Consider the following 16,407-nt stretch of genomic DNA (forward strand, 5'->3'; position numbering starts at 1 on the left):
TTTAGAGAATCCATTTGCTGGTGAGAAGAAAGTGTCTTTGCTTGTTGAAGGATGAAATATTCTATATATATTAGTGAAATATAAGTTATTAATGGTTTTATTGAGTTCTATAGTTTGGCTTTTGTTTGGAAGATCTATTTAGGGGTAAGAGATTTGTTAAAGTCACCGAGAATTATTGTGTTGTGGTCTATTTGACTCTTGAACTTGAGAAGAGTTTGTTTGAACATAGATGCTCCATTTGTTTGGGGCATGTATATTTCTCATTGTTCTGCCTTGTTGCCGTGTGGTTCCCTTAAGCAGTATGTAGTGTCCTCCTTTATCCCTTTTGATTAACTTTCACTTGAAGTCCACATTATTTGACATAAGGATGGAAACCCTTGCTTGCCTCCACAGTCCATGTGAGTGGTAAGATTCTTCCCAACCTTTCACCTTCAGTCTGTGGATGTCTTTTCCTGTGAGACGAGTCTCTGGAAGGCAGCATATTGTTGGGTCTTCTTTTTTTCATTCAATCTGCCAGTCTGTCTTTTGATTGCCGAGTTTTAGAAATGATCGTTCAGGGTTATTTTTGAGACAAGATTTGTATTCCCAGTCATTTTTGTTTATTTTTGGTATTTTACTTAACTTGGTTTCTCTTTGATAGGCTTTTCCTTTAGAATGATACCCACATTTTCTGACCTTCATTGTTTTTCGTTTCCTCCTCGTGGAATATTTTGCCAAGGATGTGCTGTAGAGCAGGCTTTCTAGCTGTAATTTTTTTAACTTTTGTGTATCATGGAAGTTTTTTATTTTGTCATAAGAATAACATTTAAATTGAAATCTAAAGTTTAATTTAGCTGGATATGATTCTTGGTTGGCATCCATTTTCTTATAGAGCTTCGTATATCTTGTTGCAGGATCTTGTAGCTTTCAGGGTCTCAGTTGAGAAGTCAGCACACATCCTAATTGGTTTTCCCCATAAGTAATTGGATTCCTTTCTCTGTGGCTTTAAAAATTCTCTATTATTCTGTACGCTAGGCATTTTCAGTGTAACGTGCCTTGGTGTCGATCTGTTGTGATGTACCTCCTCCACTCCTTCTCTGTAATTTCTTCTGTTTTGACCATGGATTCCAATAATGTAGTATCGTTGTTTGAGGCACATTCTTCCCGTGGTTTTTCATGTTGTTCATGCATCTTACCTTGAAAACACAGCTAGAAGGGGTTACAGTTTTTACCCTATAGGCTTATAGTGCCCTAACAGATTCCAAAACCTCTCCTTTAAGTGGAAGATTGGTATTCACAGTTCCCAATACAAACAATATGCAGCTTTAAATCAAATAGCTCTTATTAAGGTGTTCATGGCTTTGTCACAATATACAGAAAAGGCAAGTTCAATCATTATCTACAATATAAACAATATGTTTGCAAAAGGATCTGCAGTTTCTAGTGTGGACAAAGAGAACCAGGAATGGGGTGTAGGATGAGATGTTGAGGGGTTAGGAGGTGAGGATACAGAGTTATTAGATCTTAGGAAGGGTGAAAGAGAAATCTAAAGAAGTTGGATACTAGCAGGAGAAAAGAGAGAAAGTGATTTTTGAGAAGACAGTAGAGAGAACAAAAAACAAAAATTAAATTAAAAATGTAGAAATAGGAGATAAAATAATATACAACACAACTGTAGTGTACTATTCACACCTCCCAGACCTCAGTAGCCTAATCCATGAGAAGTTCTTGGTTTTACAAATGTTGGATGTGAGGGTGGAAGAAGAGGGAGAGAGAAAAGAGAAAAAGAATATCAAAGGAAGATACAAGGATTGTTTTTGTTGGGTGGTTTTTGTTTGGTGTTAACTTACATACCTCACCAAAAAATTACCTTTAATAACCTAATTTAAATATGGTAAAATACTTAGATTCTGCCCTAAAGATTAAACAAGTGTGTAAAGACATAAAAGTGACTCAAGATCACTTACAAGGCTAAATAAAATGATAATTTAGCTTTTCTGCTTCATTTGTCTCACAGTATTATGGGTGCACACTCTCCGTCCTGCACAGGGCATCCTGAGACATTGCTCAATTCACAAAATGCCAGGTTCTCCTTTCCCCACATTGTGATTGCTCGTCATTCCACCTTAATTGCCAAGAAAGTCTCGAGCCTGGAAAACAACCAAATATAGATAAATTGCTAGATAATCATGAACTTTGAAAATTACCTCAGGAATCAATAGAAAACATTAGTAGACCCAGATGTGAAGAAATAAAATAAACCTACAAATCAACATTTAACTTAATTGCAAATATTTTTGAGAAGTTGAAAAGCTGATATGGGAGCACATGCCACTAGTCCCAGCTACCTGTGAGGCTACAGCAGGAGGAGGATTTGGGCTAAGGAATGTGAGGCCAACCTGGCAAAAACCCAGCTCGCAAAATCCACCCACCAAAAATCCAAACAGCAATCATTTTTAAAAGACGCCTTCACAGTTCATTTCTACCAAACATGTAATAAGGAATCAGTAACAGTAATTCATGATGACATCTAAAAATAGAAGAAAATGGACTAATTCTTTCTGTGAAGCCAGAATTACCAGATAACACAGCATAAGAATAGAAATGGCAGACCATTTCCTATAGATGTTGACCCAGATATTCAAACCCCTAGCAAACTGAGAATAACAACAAAAAGAAAGATTGGACTTCATGACCAAGAGGGACAATATGGTCAGTTTCCAAAAAAAAAAAAAAATCAGAGAAAAGTTTTGGGCAGATCACTTACCAAATTACTGTAAAACCTATGGCCAAATAAGACCAGAGAAAAATTCTTTTTCCATCCACTAAAGGACAGCTATGAACTGTTTTCATATTTAATAGTGAGAACCTAAGTGTTTCACAATTTAGTTTTAGAAAAAAGAAGAAAAAGTATGGTTTTCTGACTTCTAAATATTGTTCTGAGAACATTGAATAGGATTTTATACATCAAAAGTCAGCATATGCAGATGATTCTATTATTTCTATGTTTCTAAGCAATTTCCATACACTAATGAAACATAAGACTTAAATTGGTTCAATAATGTCATTGGTTAAATGCTCAACATTAAGTCATGTAAATTATACATACTAGCAATGGGCAGTGTTAAAATTGAGGCATAAATCCATTCACAAATATAGGAAAAAGTAATTTAAAATAAAAGTATTAAGAACTGTTCACTGCAATGTAAAGGTGAAAGTAAAATACCAAAAAAAAAAAAAAAAAACCACCTACGGAAACAAAATTGGAAAACGGCTAATATCCAATTATCAAAAGTTGAATTTTGTTAAAACCACAATATTTCATAGTGGGTCTGCAGATTCAATATAATTAAGCCAAAACCCAAAAGTCATTTTGTAAAAATTATCCAGCTGACTCTAAAAATCATAAAAATGCAAAAAAAATTTAAATAACCAATATTGAAGTAAAAAATTGCAATGTACATTTTTATCTAAAAGATCACAAACAAAATACATTGTGTAGGATATTAAATTTGGGTAAATATTTCTTGTTGGGAGTCTCCCTGGCTCCAAAGACTAACTTGCCCATCCCCCAAGAAGAGCCGTCCAATGGTGAGCCCTGCTGGCTCACATGATCCTTACCCACCAATCGGACTAGCCTTGCTGTCTCACATGATCCTTACCCACCAATCAGAAAGCTCTCCATGGCAACTGTCAAACCATTCAACCTAACTGTCATAACTGTCAAACTACCCCCGGCTCTATAAATATGCAGAGCTGTTCCTCAATAAATGGGCATTTTCTCCACTGATGATTTTGATCATTCTTTCATTTATTTTTTTAAATTTATTTATTTTTTAGTTATTGGTGGACACAACATCTTTGTATGTGGTGCTGAGGATCGAACCCAGGCCACATGCATGCCAGGCGAGCGCGCTACCGCTTGAGCCACATCCCCAGCCCATTCTTTCATTTCTTAAACTGCTGATGAGCAGTATTCCCATGCATGAAGTGAGGGTCTGTGTTAACCTAGGAAGAATTGGGCTGGGATTGACATTTCATCACAGCTACTACCTGCTGAGCTTGAGGGAATTTCGATTGCTTTCATGATAACTTTCTTCCTCCCAGATTTTCTGCACCTTTCCTACCATCAATGTTCTGTCTCGTATTTCACCCAAGTATATCCTAGTAGGTATCATTATTGAAATCCACATATATTCCTGCTCTTCCTTCAGCTGACCTCTAGAACAAAAATGCAATTTAATGTCTTGGTGAGTGGTTGAAAAGATTCTTCCTTGATCCTCATGCAGGCTGAAGTGTATTTATTTTATTTTTATTGATTTTAAAAAAGAAATCACAGCAGAATGCATTACAATTCTTATTACTGTATACAGCACAATTTTTCTTATCTATGGTTGTATAAAAAGTATGTTGTCACCAATTCATGTCTTCATACATGTACTTTGGATGATGATGACCATCATATTCCACCATCCTTGCTAACCCCCTCTTTTTCCCTCCCACCCCTGTTCCCTACCTAGAATTCATCTATTCCTCCCGTGTTCCCCCTCCCTACCCCACTTTGAATCAGCCTCCTCATGTCAGAAAATATGTGGCATTTTGGGGGGGCCGGGTTGGCTAACTTCACTTACCATCCATTTACCTGCAAATGCCATGATTTCATCCTCTTTTATTAGTGAGTAAAATTCTGATATATATGTAGAGAGAGAGAGAGAGATACAGAGAGATATGTAGAGATAGAGAGAGATACAGAGAGATATGTAGAGATAGAGAGAGATACAGAGATATGTAGGGATACAGAGAGATGTAGAGAGAGAGATATGTAGAGGGAGAGAGGGAGATAGAGAGAGACAGAGAGATATGTACAGATTAATGGAGAGATACAGAGAGATATAGGGAGAGAGAGATACAGAGAGAGAGGTAGAGAGAGAGATTGAGAGATACAGAGATATGTAGAGGGAGAGAGACAGATGTAGAGGGAGAGAGATGTAGAAAGAGATGTAGAGATATACAGAGAGAGAGAGATACAGGGAGAGAGAGATGTAAAGAGGTAGAGATATGTTGAGGGAGAGAGAGAGGGAGATAGAGATAGAAATGTAGAGATGTAGAAGGAGAGAGGTAGAGGGGGAGATACAGAGAGAGATGTAGAGGAAGAGAGATACAGAGAGAGATTAATGTAGAGATATAGGGAGAGAGAGAGGGAGATACAGAGATAGAGATGTAGAGGGAGAGAGATACAGAGAGATATGTAGAGAGGGAGAGAGATGTGGAGATATATATATAGAGAGATGTAGAGATATGTAGAGGGAGAGAGAGAGATACAGAGAGATGTAGAGAGAGAGGGAGAGAGAGATGTAGAGATACAGAGAGAGATTACACAGAGATGTAGAGATAAAGAGAGAGATATGTAGAAGGAGAGAGGTAGATACAGAGAGAGACAGAGATACAGAGGGAGAGAGAGAGATAGAGATATATAGAGAGAGATATGTAGAGGGAGAGAGAGGTAGAGATACAGAGAGGTAGAGATATGTAGAAAGAGGTAGAGATACAGAGAGAGGAAGAGAGAGAGATGTAGAGATACAGAGAGAGATTAATGTAAAGATACAGAGAGAGATACAGAGATGTAGAGATAAAGAGAGATATGTAGAGGGAGAGAGGGGTAGATACAGAGGGAGAGAGGGGTAGATACAGAGGGAGAGAGGGGTAGATACAGAGGGAGAGAGGGGTAGAGATACAGAGAGAGACATGTAGAGAGGGAGAGATAGAGATGTAGAGATAAAGAGAGAGAGATGTAGAAGGAGAGGGGTAGATACAGAGGGAGAGAGAGATACAGAGAGATGTAGAGAGAGATATGTAGAAGGAGAGAGGTAGATAGAGAGGGAGAGAGAGGGGGGGAGAGAGAGAGGGGTAGATACAGAGGGAGAGAGAGAGATACAGAGGGAGAGAGATGTAGAGAGGTAGAGATACAGAGAGAGGAAGAGAGAGAGATGTAGAGATACAGAGAGAGAGATGTAGAGATACAGAGAGAGAGATGTAGAGATACAGAGAGAGAGATGTAGAGAGGGAGAGAGAGATATGTAGAGATACAGAGAGAGATATGTAGAGAGGGAGAGAGAGATACGTAGAGATACAGAGAGAGATATGTAGAAGGAGAGGGGTAGATACAGAGAGAGGGGGAGATAGAGGGGGAGAGAAAGATACAGAGGGAGAGAGAGATACAGAGAGAGATATGTAGAGAGAGAGAGGTAGATAGGGAGGGAGAGATACAGAGGGAGGGAGAGAGAGAGAGGGGTAGATACAGAGGGAGAGAGAGATGTAGAGATACAGAGAGAGATAGAGGGAGAGAGAGATACAGAGATATGTAGAAGGAGAGGGGGAGATACAGAGGGAGAGAGAGAGATGTAGAGAGATACAGAGAGATACAGAGATGTAGAGATAAAGAGAGATATGTAGAAGGAGAGGGGTAGATACAGAGGGAGGGAGAGAGAGGGGTAGATACAGAGGGAGAGAGAGAGAGATACAGAGAGAGGAAGAGATACGTAGAGATAGAGATGTAGAGATACAGAGAGAGATATGTAGAAGGAGAGGGGGAGATACAGAGGGAGAGAGAGAGATACAGAGAGAGGAAGAGAGAGAGATGTAGAGATACAGAGAGAGATATGTAGAAGGAGAGAGATATATATATAGAGAGAGATATGTAGAGGGAGAGAGAGGTAGAGATACAGAGAGAGATATAGAGAGGGAGAGAGAGATACGTAGAGATAGAGATATGGAGAGGGGTAGATACAGAGGGAGAGAGAGAGATGTAGAGAGAGAGATACGAGGAGAGAGGGAGGGGGAGAGATAGGGGGAGAGAGAGAGAGATACAGAGAGAGGAAGAGAGAGAGATGTAGAGATACAGAGAGAGATATGTAGAGGGAGGGAGAGAGAGATAGATACGTAGAGATAGAGATGTAGAGAGATACAGAGAGAGATATGTAGAAGGAGAGAGGTAGATGTAGAAGGAGAGAGATACAGAGAGAGATTAATGTAGAGGGAGAGAGATGTAGAGATACAGAGAGATATGTAGAGGGAGAGAGGTATGTAGAGAGAGAGGGAGAGAGATATGTAGAGAGAGATATGTAGAGGGAGAGAGAGAGATGTGGAGATATACAGAGAGAGAGGTAGAGATATGTAGAGAAGGAGAGAGATACAGAGAGAGATATGTAGAGGGAGAGGTAGAGATGTAGAGAGATATGGAGAGAGAGAGGTAGAGATAGAGAGAGAGACAGAGAGGTAGAGATATGTAGAGAGAGGTAGAGGGAGAGAGAGGTAGAGAGATATGTAGAGATACAGAGAGGGAGAGATGATCTACCAATTTGTATTTCAGGAGCCATTGACATTCGGGGATGTGGCTATTGATTTCTCTGAGGAGGAATGGGAATGCCTGGATCCTGCTCAGCAGAATTTATATAGAGAAGTGATTTTGGAGACCTACAGCAACCTGGTCTTTGTGGGTGAGCATAACTTTTTTTTTTACTAAAACTTCCTCATCAGAGTTCTTTCTGAATACATGTAATGGATTTTCTGTGAGATTATCTGCCATGGAATGAAAGTCAAGATGGAAAAAGAGTGCTCTTTTGAGAGTTGGTGTAAGTTGTATTATTTTACAAATCCTCTTATTCAACTACATCAATGGATATTTACAGTTTGGTTGGTTGGGTTTTTTTCTTAGTTTGTGTACAGTAGGATCCATGTTATAGACTGGGATTCCTCATATCAGTTAGTTGCTTCACAAATTAAGTTATGCACGACTCTTGTTTGTATTGCCAATAATGTTATGTGTGCTTTTGCTTGTATAAATATTAAGCCTCTTTTGTCTATGACTTTTGTATTTTATCTTGATTGGCTTTTCATTCTGCCCATGTACATGGAAATTGAAGTTTCCTATATGTAAATGTAAAGGGGATTAATGGCAGTGATACTCGAATGCTGAACTACACCCCAAGCTCCTTTTCACTCAGATTTGGAGAGAGGTTCTCACTAAGTTATTGAGGATGTCTGGAATTTGCAACTCTCCTGCCTCAGACTTCCTAGTAGCTGAGATTACATGCATGCCCATCATTTGTATGTGGATGAGTTTGTTCTTATTTATAGCATAAAGACCACATTATTTTAAATGTAGCTTTGAGAAATGTTGCAGTTCTCTTTATCTTAACTTTCATTGTAGTCAAAACCACACAATAAAACTTAGTCTCCAAAATTTTAAATATTCGGTAACATTAATTCAAATTGTTATGCAATGTATCTCTAAAAAGTTTACATCTCAAAAAAAAAAATCAATTCCTAGGAAGCAAGGGCTCATTTCTGTCTCCCCATCACAAAAACATTCTCTTTTTTTCAGAAAGCTTTTTTAGTTTAGAGATGTTATATTCATATAATTCTGCAGTATTCTTTCTGTGACATATTTCAGTTAACCAAGTGTACATACATTTTGTAAGATATATAGTTAGAATAAATTTTTTCACTTCAAAGTTCTATAGTTTAATATTCTAAATTGGCTCATCTTTCTTTTCAAGGGATATTTGGTTTGCATCCCCCATGATGGCTCTGTTGAATAACATTGTACAACACTGGTGTTCAATGTTTTTAACTTGCTATTGATGTGAGGGCTTATTACAACACTCACTCAGAACTCTGTCTACCTGACTCCATGTCTGCATTTACAATTGAATGCTGTAACGTTTAGTATATTTTTTTAAGCAGGAAAATATTCTTCTAATCTTATTTGTATTTGGGGAGATATTCATACAGTTTAAAGGACAGATTTCTCTGCAAAAAAAAATTAACAATTGGAGTTTGAATATTACCTGGAGCCTCTAGAATTAAAAGATGTTTATACTAAAAGATATGTTTCATATCTTGAACAACAGCATGCCCAAGAGTGTTCAATCAACTGACACATATTTTTTGATTTTTGAACATCCCTATCACTTTTGACTTCAAATTTTTATTCCATGTTACAAAATAACTACCACTTAAATATTTATTAACCTTTGTTTTAATACATAAAATTGGTCTATCCAGCATAATATCCCATTTGTGATTAAGAACAGGAATTCTATAAGTCAACAATAGTTTCAAAATATTTTCAAATTCTTATGCTTTGCAATTACCATTTTGCTTCATTGTATTTCCCTTTTCAGTAAGTGGGGATTGATGTCTCCTAGGATGATAGTGATTCTTGCGTTTCATTCAACTCTCTCAATGTTTTCTTTGTGTGTTTGGGGAGTGGATGTTCATTGCAAATGTCTTTACTCTTAATTCAGAAACTAGGAAAAGGTTCCTTTTCTCTATTTTGCCTCTTAAAGGTTTTTTAAAATTTAAAACGTCTTCTATGTCCTGTAACTGTCTTAAACTATGTTTTGTGTACTATAATTTAGACAGCCCAGGTTTAGCTCGGTCACTTTTGTATATGTCCTTCTAATAACCCTTTGCTTTCAGCATGTGTGTGTCCTTAGACTTAGAGTTAATTCAGATAGCCAAGGTTTGTTTTGATCAGATTTTGTAATATTGCATTTGCCAACCAAAAAAAAAAAAATCTATAAATGAAGAATCTCCTACTCATACTTTGTACGAGTATTAACTTGACTTCACTTTATTAAAAAATTGAATATATTTATGTATCCTTTCAAAATTATTGTTACAGGTATATATGCCTATTAACAGTTTTGTTTTTATGCTTTTGTCTTTCAAATTCTATTCAAAATTACATGTTTTGAGACCCATCATTACAATAAAATAGAATTGTTTGTGCCAAGAAATATTTAGAATTTCATATGCTGTGCACACTTACATTTTAGTATGAAGGATTACCTTTTGTACTTTGTGGAGAACAGATCTAGTGTTGATGAGTAGGGTGTGCATTTTTACATCTTTAAAGTCTACATCTTCCTTCTCTTTTGAAAGATAGTAGCTGTGAATATTATGTCTTGGTTGATAATTTTATTCTTTCATCCCTTGAAAATAGTCCTGAATTCCTTTCTGTGTTGTGAAGTTTCAACTAAGGATTTCACAATTATAGAGTTACACATTTCTAGGTGACCCATCTTTTTCTCTTGGATGCTCTCAATATTCTGAGTTTTAAAACTTGGATTGAAACCTGCAACTTGGAGATAATTGAGCTACCTGGAAGTTTTATTTTTCCTATTTTCTTAGATGTGTTTATTAGTACCGGAAAGAGAACTTAATTTGCATTTTTTACTTTGACTGGCCTTGAAATTTTGATCCTCTGGCTCAACCTCCTATGTTGCTGTGTACAACCACCCCTGACTCTTTCAGACATTTTCTAAAGAAAGACTTTAAACACATATTTTCTGCTTATTACTATTAACAATTCTTGACTAATTTTTATTCTATCTTTTTATGTGTTGGTTTAGTTCAGTAAACAAATTTTAAATGATAATTTGCTATTCCCTTTGAGTAATTCATAACTTTTCTTAAAGTTGATTTAGCCATGTTTTTTTCTGTTGGTAAGAAGGAACCCCTTTTCGAACAGTCCCCAAATATTTGCATGTTTCATATTTTTCTTTTTTAATGAAACAGAAGAAAGTTGGTAGATTTTTGAAATATATTGTGAAGGAGAAAAGGCTGTGTAACACAATTTATCTTCCTCTACTATATTACTCTCCATAGTAAGGTATTCACCTTGGCTACTGTGAACACTAAGATGATTTGGAAAGTTCAAGGTAATTTTCTGTGTACATTTTTATTTGAATATTTATATATTACTGCAGTAATGATAGACTTGAATTTAATAATCCACTCCCCTGCTAATGTTCCATTATTGCTGTAATTTCCTATGTCTGCAAAATATACTCAGCCCAGTACAGTAAGTAAACATGATTGTTCTTATTATTTATTTCAGCCATGACTTCTCATCATCCTCGAGAAATTTTACCAGAGCACGGAATAAAAGAGAGAGAGGGAAGATATGGGAAGTGTGACCTTAACTCTTTACAACTAAGGAAACAATGGGAAAATATAGGTGAGAGTAAAGTTCAAAAATCCTATTATAATAGACAAAACCAATTAGTAGTCCCTATTTATGATAAAAATTATATGGTCAAAAGACACCAGGAACAATTAATGTCTGAAAAAAATTCAATTTATTCCTCTTACTTTTGAGGAGCTTTATATGTTTTTAAGAATATATCCACAGCCATTTTAAAGACTATTTCCTCTGAAAGGAAATGTGGAAAATTTGAGAAGAAATATGGTCCATGGATCAATTTTTATCGTGGCCAATTATAAGTTAAACTTCCAGTCAAACATTTGCACAGAGAAGATGTTTAAGACAAATTTCTAAAAGTGATACTTTTGAGAATTTCTTTACAAAATGTCCATTTTTCTGCAAAAAAACAGTAATTTATCCTTGTGCCCAAGTAGACAATATTAAGAATTGTAGAAAGGTTCCTACTTCCCCACTATTGCTCAATGACAATTCTGATACAGATTTCTGGAAAGTGCACTATATAGATAATGCTATAAAGTAACACCATTAGCCATGTCTCTACCCTGAGTAATTACCAGGATATTTACATTGGTGATAAAATTATGAATATAGAGAAACTCCTAGTCATTTTCTAAAGAAAGTTTACCAAAATGAAAAATGTGGGAAAGTCTTGCTTTAGTACTCAGAAGCTATTACTCATCCAAATATTCATAGTCAAGACAAAACGTGCAAGTGTAAGGTATGTGAAAGGGCTCTTAATGACAGTGCAGAGCTTGCTCAATACAAGAGAATCTATAGAGAAGAAGAGCCCTATAAGTTTAAAAGATGTTGAGCAAGCCAATACTTTCATATATTCTTTAAACAAAGCAGATACTATGACAATGATAAACCCTACAAATTTAAAAGAAAGCAAAAAAAAAAAAAACGTTTAGTGAAAGGTTACAACTTGTTAAGCATCAGGGGATTTATACTGAAGAAAAGACATGTAAATGTAAAAAGTGTAGCAAAGCCTTAAGATTATTCAACTCTTACTAAACACCAAAAAATTTATTCTGCAGAGAACACATACCGATATGAAGAATGCAACACACTCAAAAACTTTACTCAACATCACAGTGTTCATACAGGAGATATGCCAAGCAAATGCAAAGAATGTGACAAAACTTCTAATAAAAGCTCCAATCTTATTTGTCACCAGTGGACACACCCTGGAGAGATGCCCCACATGTGTAAACAATTTTGTGAAGCTTTTAGTCAAAAACCAACCCTTAAAAATCACCACAGGATTCATACTGGAAAGAAGCCCTACAAATGTAAAGTGTGTGGCAAAAGTTTTAACACAAACTCGCATCTTGATCGCCACAACAGGATTCATACTGGAGAGAAGCCCTTCAAATGTAAAGTATGTGGCAAAAGTTTTAACACAAACTCACATCTTGATCGCCACAACAGGATTCATACTGGAGAGAAGCCCTACAAATGTAAAGTGTGTGGCAAAAGTTTTAACACAAACTCACTGCTTAATCAACACAACAGGATTCATACTGGAGAGAAGCCCTACAAATGTAAAGTGTGTGGCAAAAGTTTTAGTCACAAAGCATCACTTATTGAGCACCAGCGAACTCACACTGGAGAGAAGCCCTACAAATGTAAAGTGTGTGGCAAGAGTTTTAGTCACAAAGCATCACTTACTCAGCACCAGCGAATCCACACTGGAGAGAAGCCCTACAACTGTAAAGAATGTGGCAAAGTTTTTAAGAGCATCTCATCCCGTAATTATCACAAAAGGATTCACACCAGAGAGAAGCCCTACAAATGTAGAGAATGTGGCAAAGCTTTTAATACCATCTCACATCTTACTCGCCACAAGAAGATTCATACTGGAGAGAAGCCCCACAAATGTGAAGAATGTGGCAAAACTTTTAGGCAAAGATGTGCACTTACTCAGCACCAGAAAAACCACACTGGAGAAAAGCTCTACAAATGTAAAGAATGTGGAAAAGCGTTTAATAGCATCTCACATCTTGATCGTCACAAAAGTATTCATACTGGAGAGAAGCCCTACAAATGTGAAGAATGTGGCAAAGCTTTTAAAACTGTGTCACATCTTAGTTGCCACAAGAGGATTCATACTGGAGAGAAGCCCCACAAATGTGAAGAATGTGGCAAAGCTTTTAATAGCATCTCACGCTGTAATTATCACAAAAGGATTCATACTGGAGAGAAGCCCTACAAATGTGAAGAATGTGGGAAAACTTTTAGGCAAAGATGGTCGCTTACTCAGCACCAGAGAATCCACACTGGAGAAAAGCCCTACAAATGTAAAGAATGTGGAAAAGCTTTTAATAGCATCTCACAGCTTAATTGTCACAAAAGGATTCATACTGGAGAGAAGCCCTACAAATGTGAAGAATGTGGGAAAACTTTTAGGCAAAGATGGTCACTTACTCAGCACCAGAGAATCCACACTGGAGAAAAGCCCTACAAATGTAAAGAATGTGGAAAAGCTTTTAATAGCATCTCACAGCTTAATTGTCACAAAAGGATTCATACTGGAGAGAAGCCCTACAAATGTGAAGAATGTGGCAAAACTTTTAAGGAAAGATGGCCACTTACTCAGCACCAGAGAATCCACACTGGAGAAAAGCCCTACAAATGTAAAGAATGTGGAAAAGCTTTTAATAGCATCTCACATCTTGATCGTCACAAAAGGATTCATACTGGAGAGAAGCCCTACAAATGCAGAGAATGTGGCAAAGCTTTTAATAGTGTCTCACATCTTAGTCGCCATGAGAGGATTCATACTGGATAGAAGCGCTACAAATGTGAAGAATGTGGCGAAGCTTAATAGCATCTCACACCGTAATTATCACAAAAGGATTCATACTGGAGAGAACCCCTACAAATGTAGAGAATGTGGCAGGGATTTTAATCAAAAATCATCACTTACTCGACACCAGAAAACTCATCCTAGAGACAAGTCCTATAAATGTGAAGAATGGCAAAGCTTTTAAAATTGAAGATCACATCTTAGTAAACATTACAGATTTTATACTGGAGAGAAGTTTTACAATGAAAACATTGCATCAGTGTCTTTAAGGATGAATCAACCCTTATTTCACACCAGAGATATGATACCACAGAAATTATACAAGTGTAAAATAGGTGTCAGAGTCTCCAACACTTGTTCACACCTTATGCAGCACCTCAGAATTCATAAAGTGAGAGGACACGTGGAAAAATTTTTGCAAAGCTTTTGGACATTGATCAAACATTTTTAAAACACTGGAGGATTTATAGCATATAGAAACCCAAAGAATGTGTCCAAGAGTGTATTCAAATTTCACACATTTTTCAATTTCTTGTCTCATACCTGTACCAAATTTGGAATAGCATTTGTCCAAGTATGTACCTTAGATAACAGCAAACTATTTACAAAAAAAACCTTGACAAGTATAAAAATTTGTAGTAAGTTTCTTATCTATAGCCCATCCTTTGATGTGTTTGGGACCTAGGAGGGGAAAAATCATTTAAATGTAGAAAATGGGTAATTGCTTTTGACATTTTGCTAAAGATTTTAACATCTTGAGCTGATATTGTATAAAGAAGGAAATAGAGCATCCCTGAAAGGATATAAAATCAAAAATTACTAAATATCCTCATTTTTCACAACTGGAGTAAACATAATTCTCATAGTTGATTATTACAGAAGTCTTTTAAGGCTTATATGAAATTTTAAATTTTTAGTTTTTATTTTTGTACTTAAACTTAGGGACACTTAATCAGTAAACTGTATCCCCAGATTTTTTTGTCATTTTTATTTAGAGATAGGGTTTGCTAAGTTGTTTAGGGCCTCACCAAGTTATGGAGCCTGGCTTTTAACTTGTAATGATTCTCATGTCCCTCGGGTTACAGGCATGGACCACCATGCCCATTTTACAGAGCATTTTTACTTATATTTGCATTATGGATACAATTTATTACTAAGTAAAGTGTGAATTTCTTAATGTTAACCTTGTCATGCATTTAATGATGTTATTAGGTCACACATCTCCCACTATCACTTTGCTAATGGATCGATGCAATAGTAAAACATTCTGTTGGGTAAATAATGCTATAACGTCTCCATTAATTATTTCATATGTTTAGTCAAGTTTTATTTGGGGAATATTATTTATGTAAATTATATACTCTTGTTTGTAATTATGGAAAAATTAAGTTACAGGAAGGACCTAGGAATACTAAAATAATGCCCAGATATTCCTAGTTTGAATCACGACTTTAACATTTCACCTTGTAGTGTTGCAGTACTCCCTAAGGGATCTACAACTCTGGAGAGTTATATAAGCTCCCAATGAGGGAGTTAAGAAAGACCCAAGAGACTAGGAGCCGACGTGCATTTTCAGGTAAAAAAAAAAAAAAAGGAGGGTTTCTGAAGGGGGAAATAGTCTCAATATTTCCTGGGGAAACCACGTGGTCCACAGGCCCATCCTGATTCTTGGACTGAAGAACCCATGTAGTTCCTCATGAATCCATGACATTCATCACTGAGGAGACTGTACTGACCTCAAGTGTAGGAAAAACATCCCAATATAGGACCCTCTCTTTAGTCGTGGATACCCAGTAGAAAAGTGTAACCAGATACATGTAAAATGATGACTGTAAAAAGAAAAAGACTTACTATAGGAGCACTTATGCCCCCACAGTTTTTTATTTCATTATATATTTTCACTTTGTAGGCCTTTTGTTCTACTTAATAACTTATAATCCAATAAGTATAACAAACATTGTATTGTATGATAGATAGCATGTGTCATAGTCTCCCAGACCCCTCTGCAACTATAAACTAACCCTGTCCCTCTTCAGATCTTACAGCTCCAGGAGCCCATGACACCACACAGAGAAACACAATTTTGATTGAAATAAACCCCTAGACTCTCATCTACAAGTCCTGTTCAAAAAGTAAAAACACAATGTTCTCTTCATATGTGAGCCCTTAAGGGGCAACAAAACACCACCCACCAACATTTCATTTAACTTTATTTGGGAAAATAAATATTGAAATGATAAATTCTAGAAGAATAATATTCACACCATTCTTTATTCCAAAGGGTAACTCTAGGTTTCATGCTTATGTCCATGTTATTTTACACAGAAAACTGGCTTCATTTTACTTATGAGTTTTAACTATTTATAAGGCCCGGAGGGAAGATTCAGTCCTAGAGGTCTAAGGAAAATACTAAAGATCTTCCCTTTCAATGTGGCTGCATGATGTCTGCTTATCCTTGATGACACAGCAAAAGAATGCCAATTTCTAAATGGTCTGGCTCCATGCCTCAGTCATTGGAACCCCAATTTAATTACTCATCTCAAGGCTATCACTCCCTCCTCTGGGATCTGACCTGTTCTTGGGAGGACGTAGTGTTCTTCATGGG

At 36.5% G+C, this 16,407-nt stretch overlaps 1 protein-coding gene and 1 long non-coding RNA gene across 2 annotated transcripts in view; one reads left to right on the forward strand and one right to left on the reverse strand.

The window, feature by feature from the left end:
- Positions 1-14,985, forward strand: part of LOC144371147 (uncharacterized) — a 53,737-nt gene extending 38,752 nt beyond the window's left edge. The window contains exons 2-4 of the mRNA XM_078033351.1: positions 7,349-7,475; positions 10,886-11,005; positions 12,031-14,985. Coding sequence (XP_077889477.1) covers positions 7,349-7,475; positions 10,886-11,005; positions 12,031-13,784 — 2,001 coding nt within the window. The 3' untranslated portion in view covers positions 13,785-14,985. The remainder of the gene's footprint in view (positions 1-7,348; positions 7,476-10,885; positions 11,006-12,030) is intronic.
- LOC144371148 (uncharacterized) overlaps positions 1,985-16,407 on the reverse strand; it is a 69,616-nt gene continuing 55,193 nt past the window's right edge. Inside the window, exon 2 of the long non-coding RNA XR_013431248.1 lies at positions 1,985-2,129. This is a non-coding gene — a long non-coding RNA (uncharacterized LOC144371148). The remainder of the gene's footprint in view (positions 2,130-16,407) is intronic.

Source organism: Ictidomys tridecemlineatus, chromosome 16, assembly GCF_052094955.1.
Source record: "Ictidomys tridecemlineatus isolate mIctTri1 chromosome 16, mIctTri1.hap1, whole genome shotgun sequence".
Taxonomy (NCBI): domain Eukaryota; kingdom Metazoa; phylum Chordata; class Mammalia; order Rodentia; family Sciuridae; genus Ictidomys; species Ictidomys tridecemlineatus.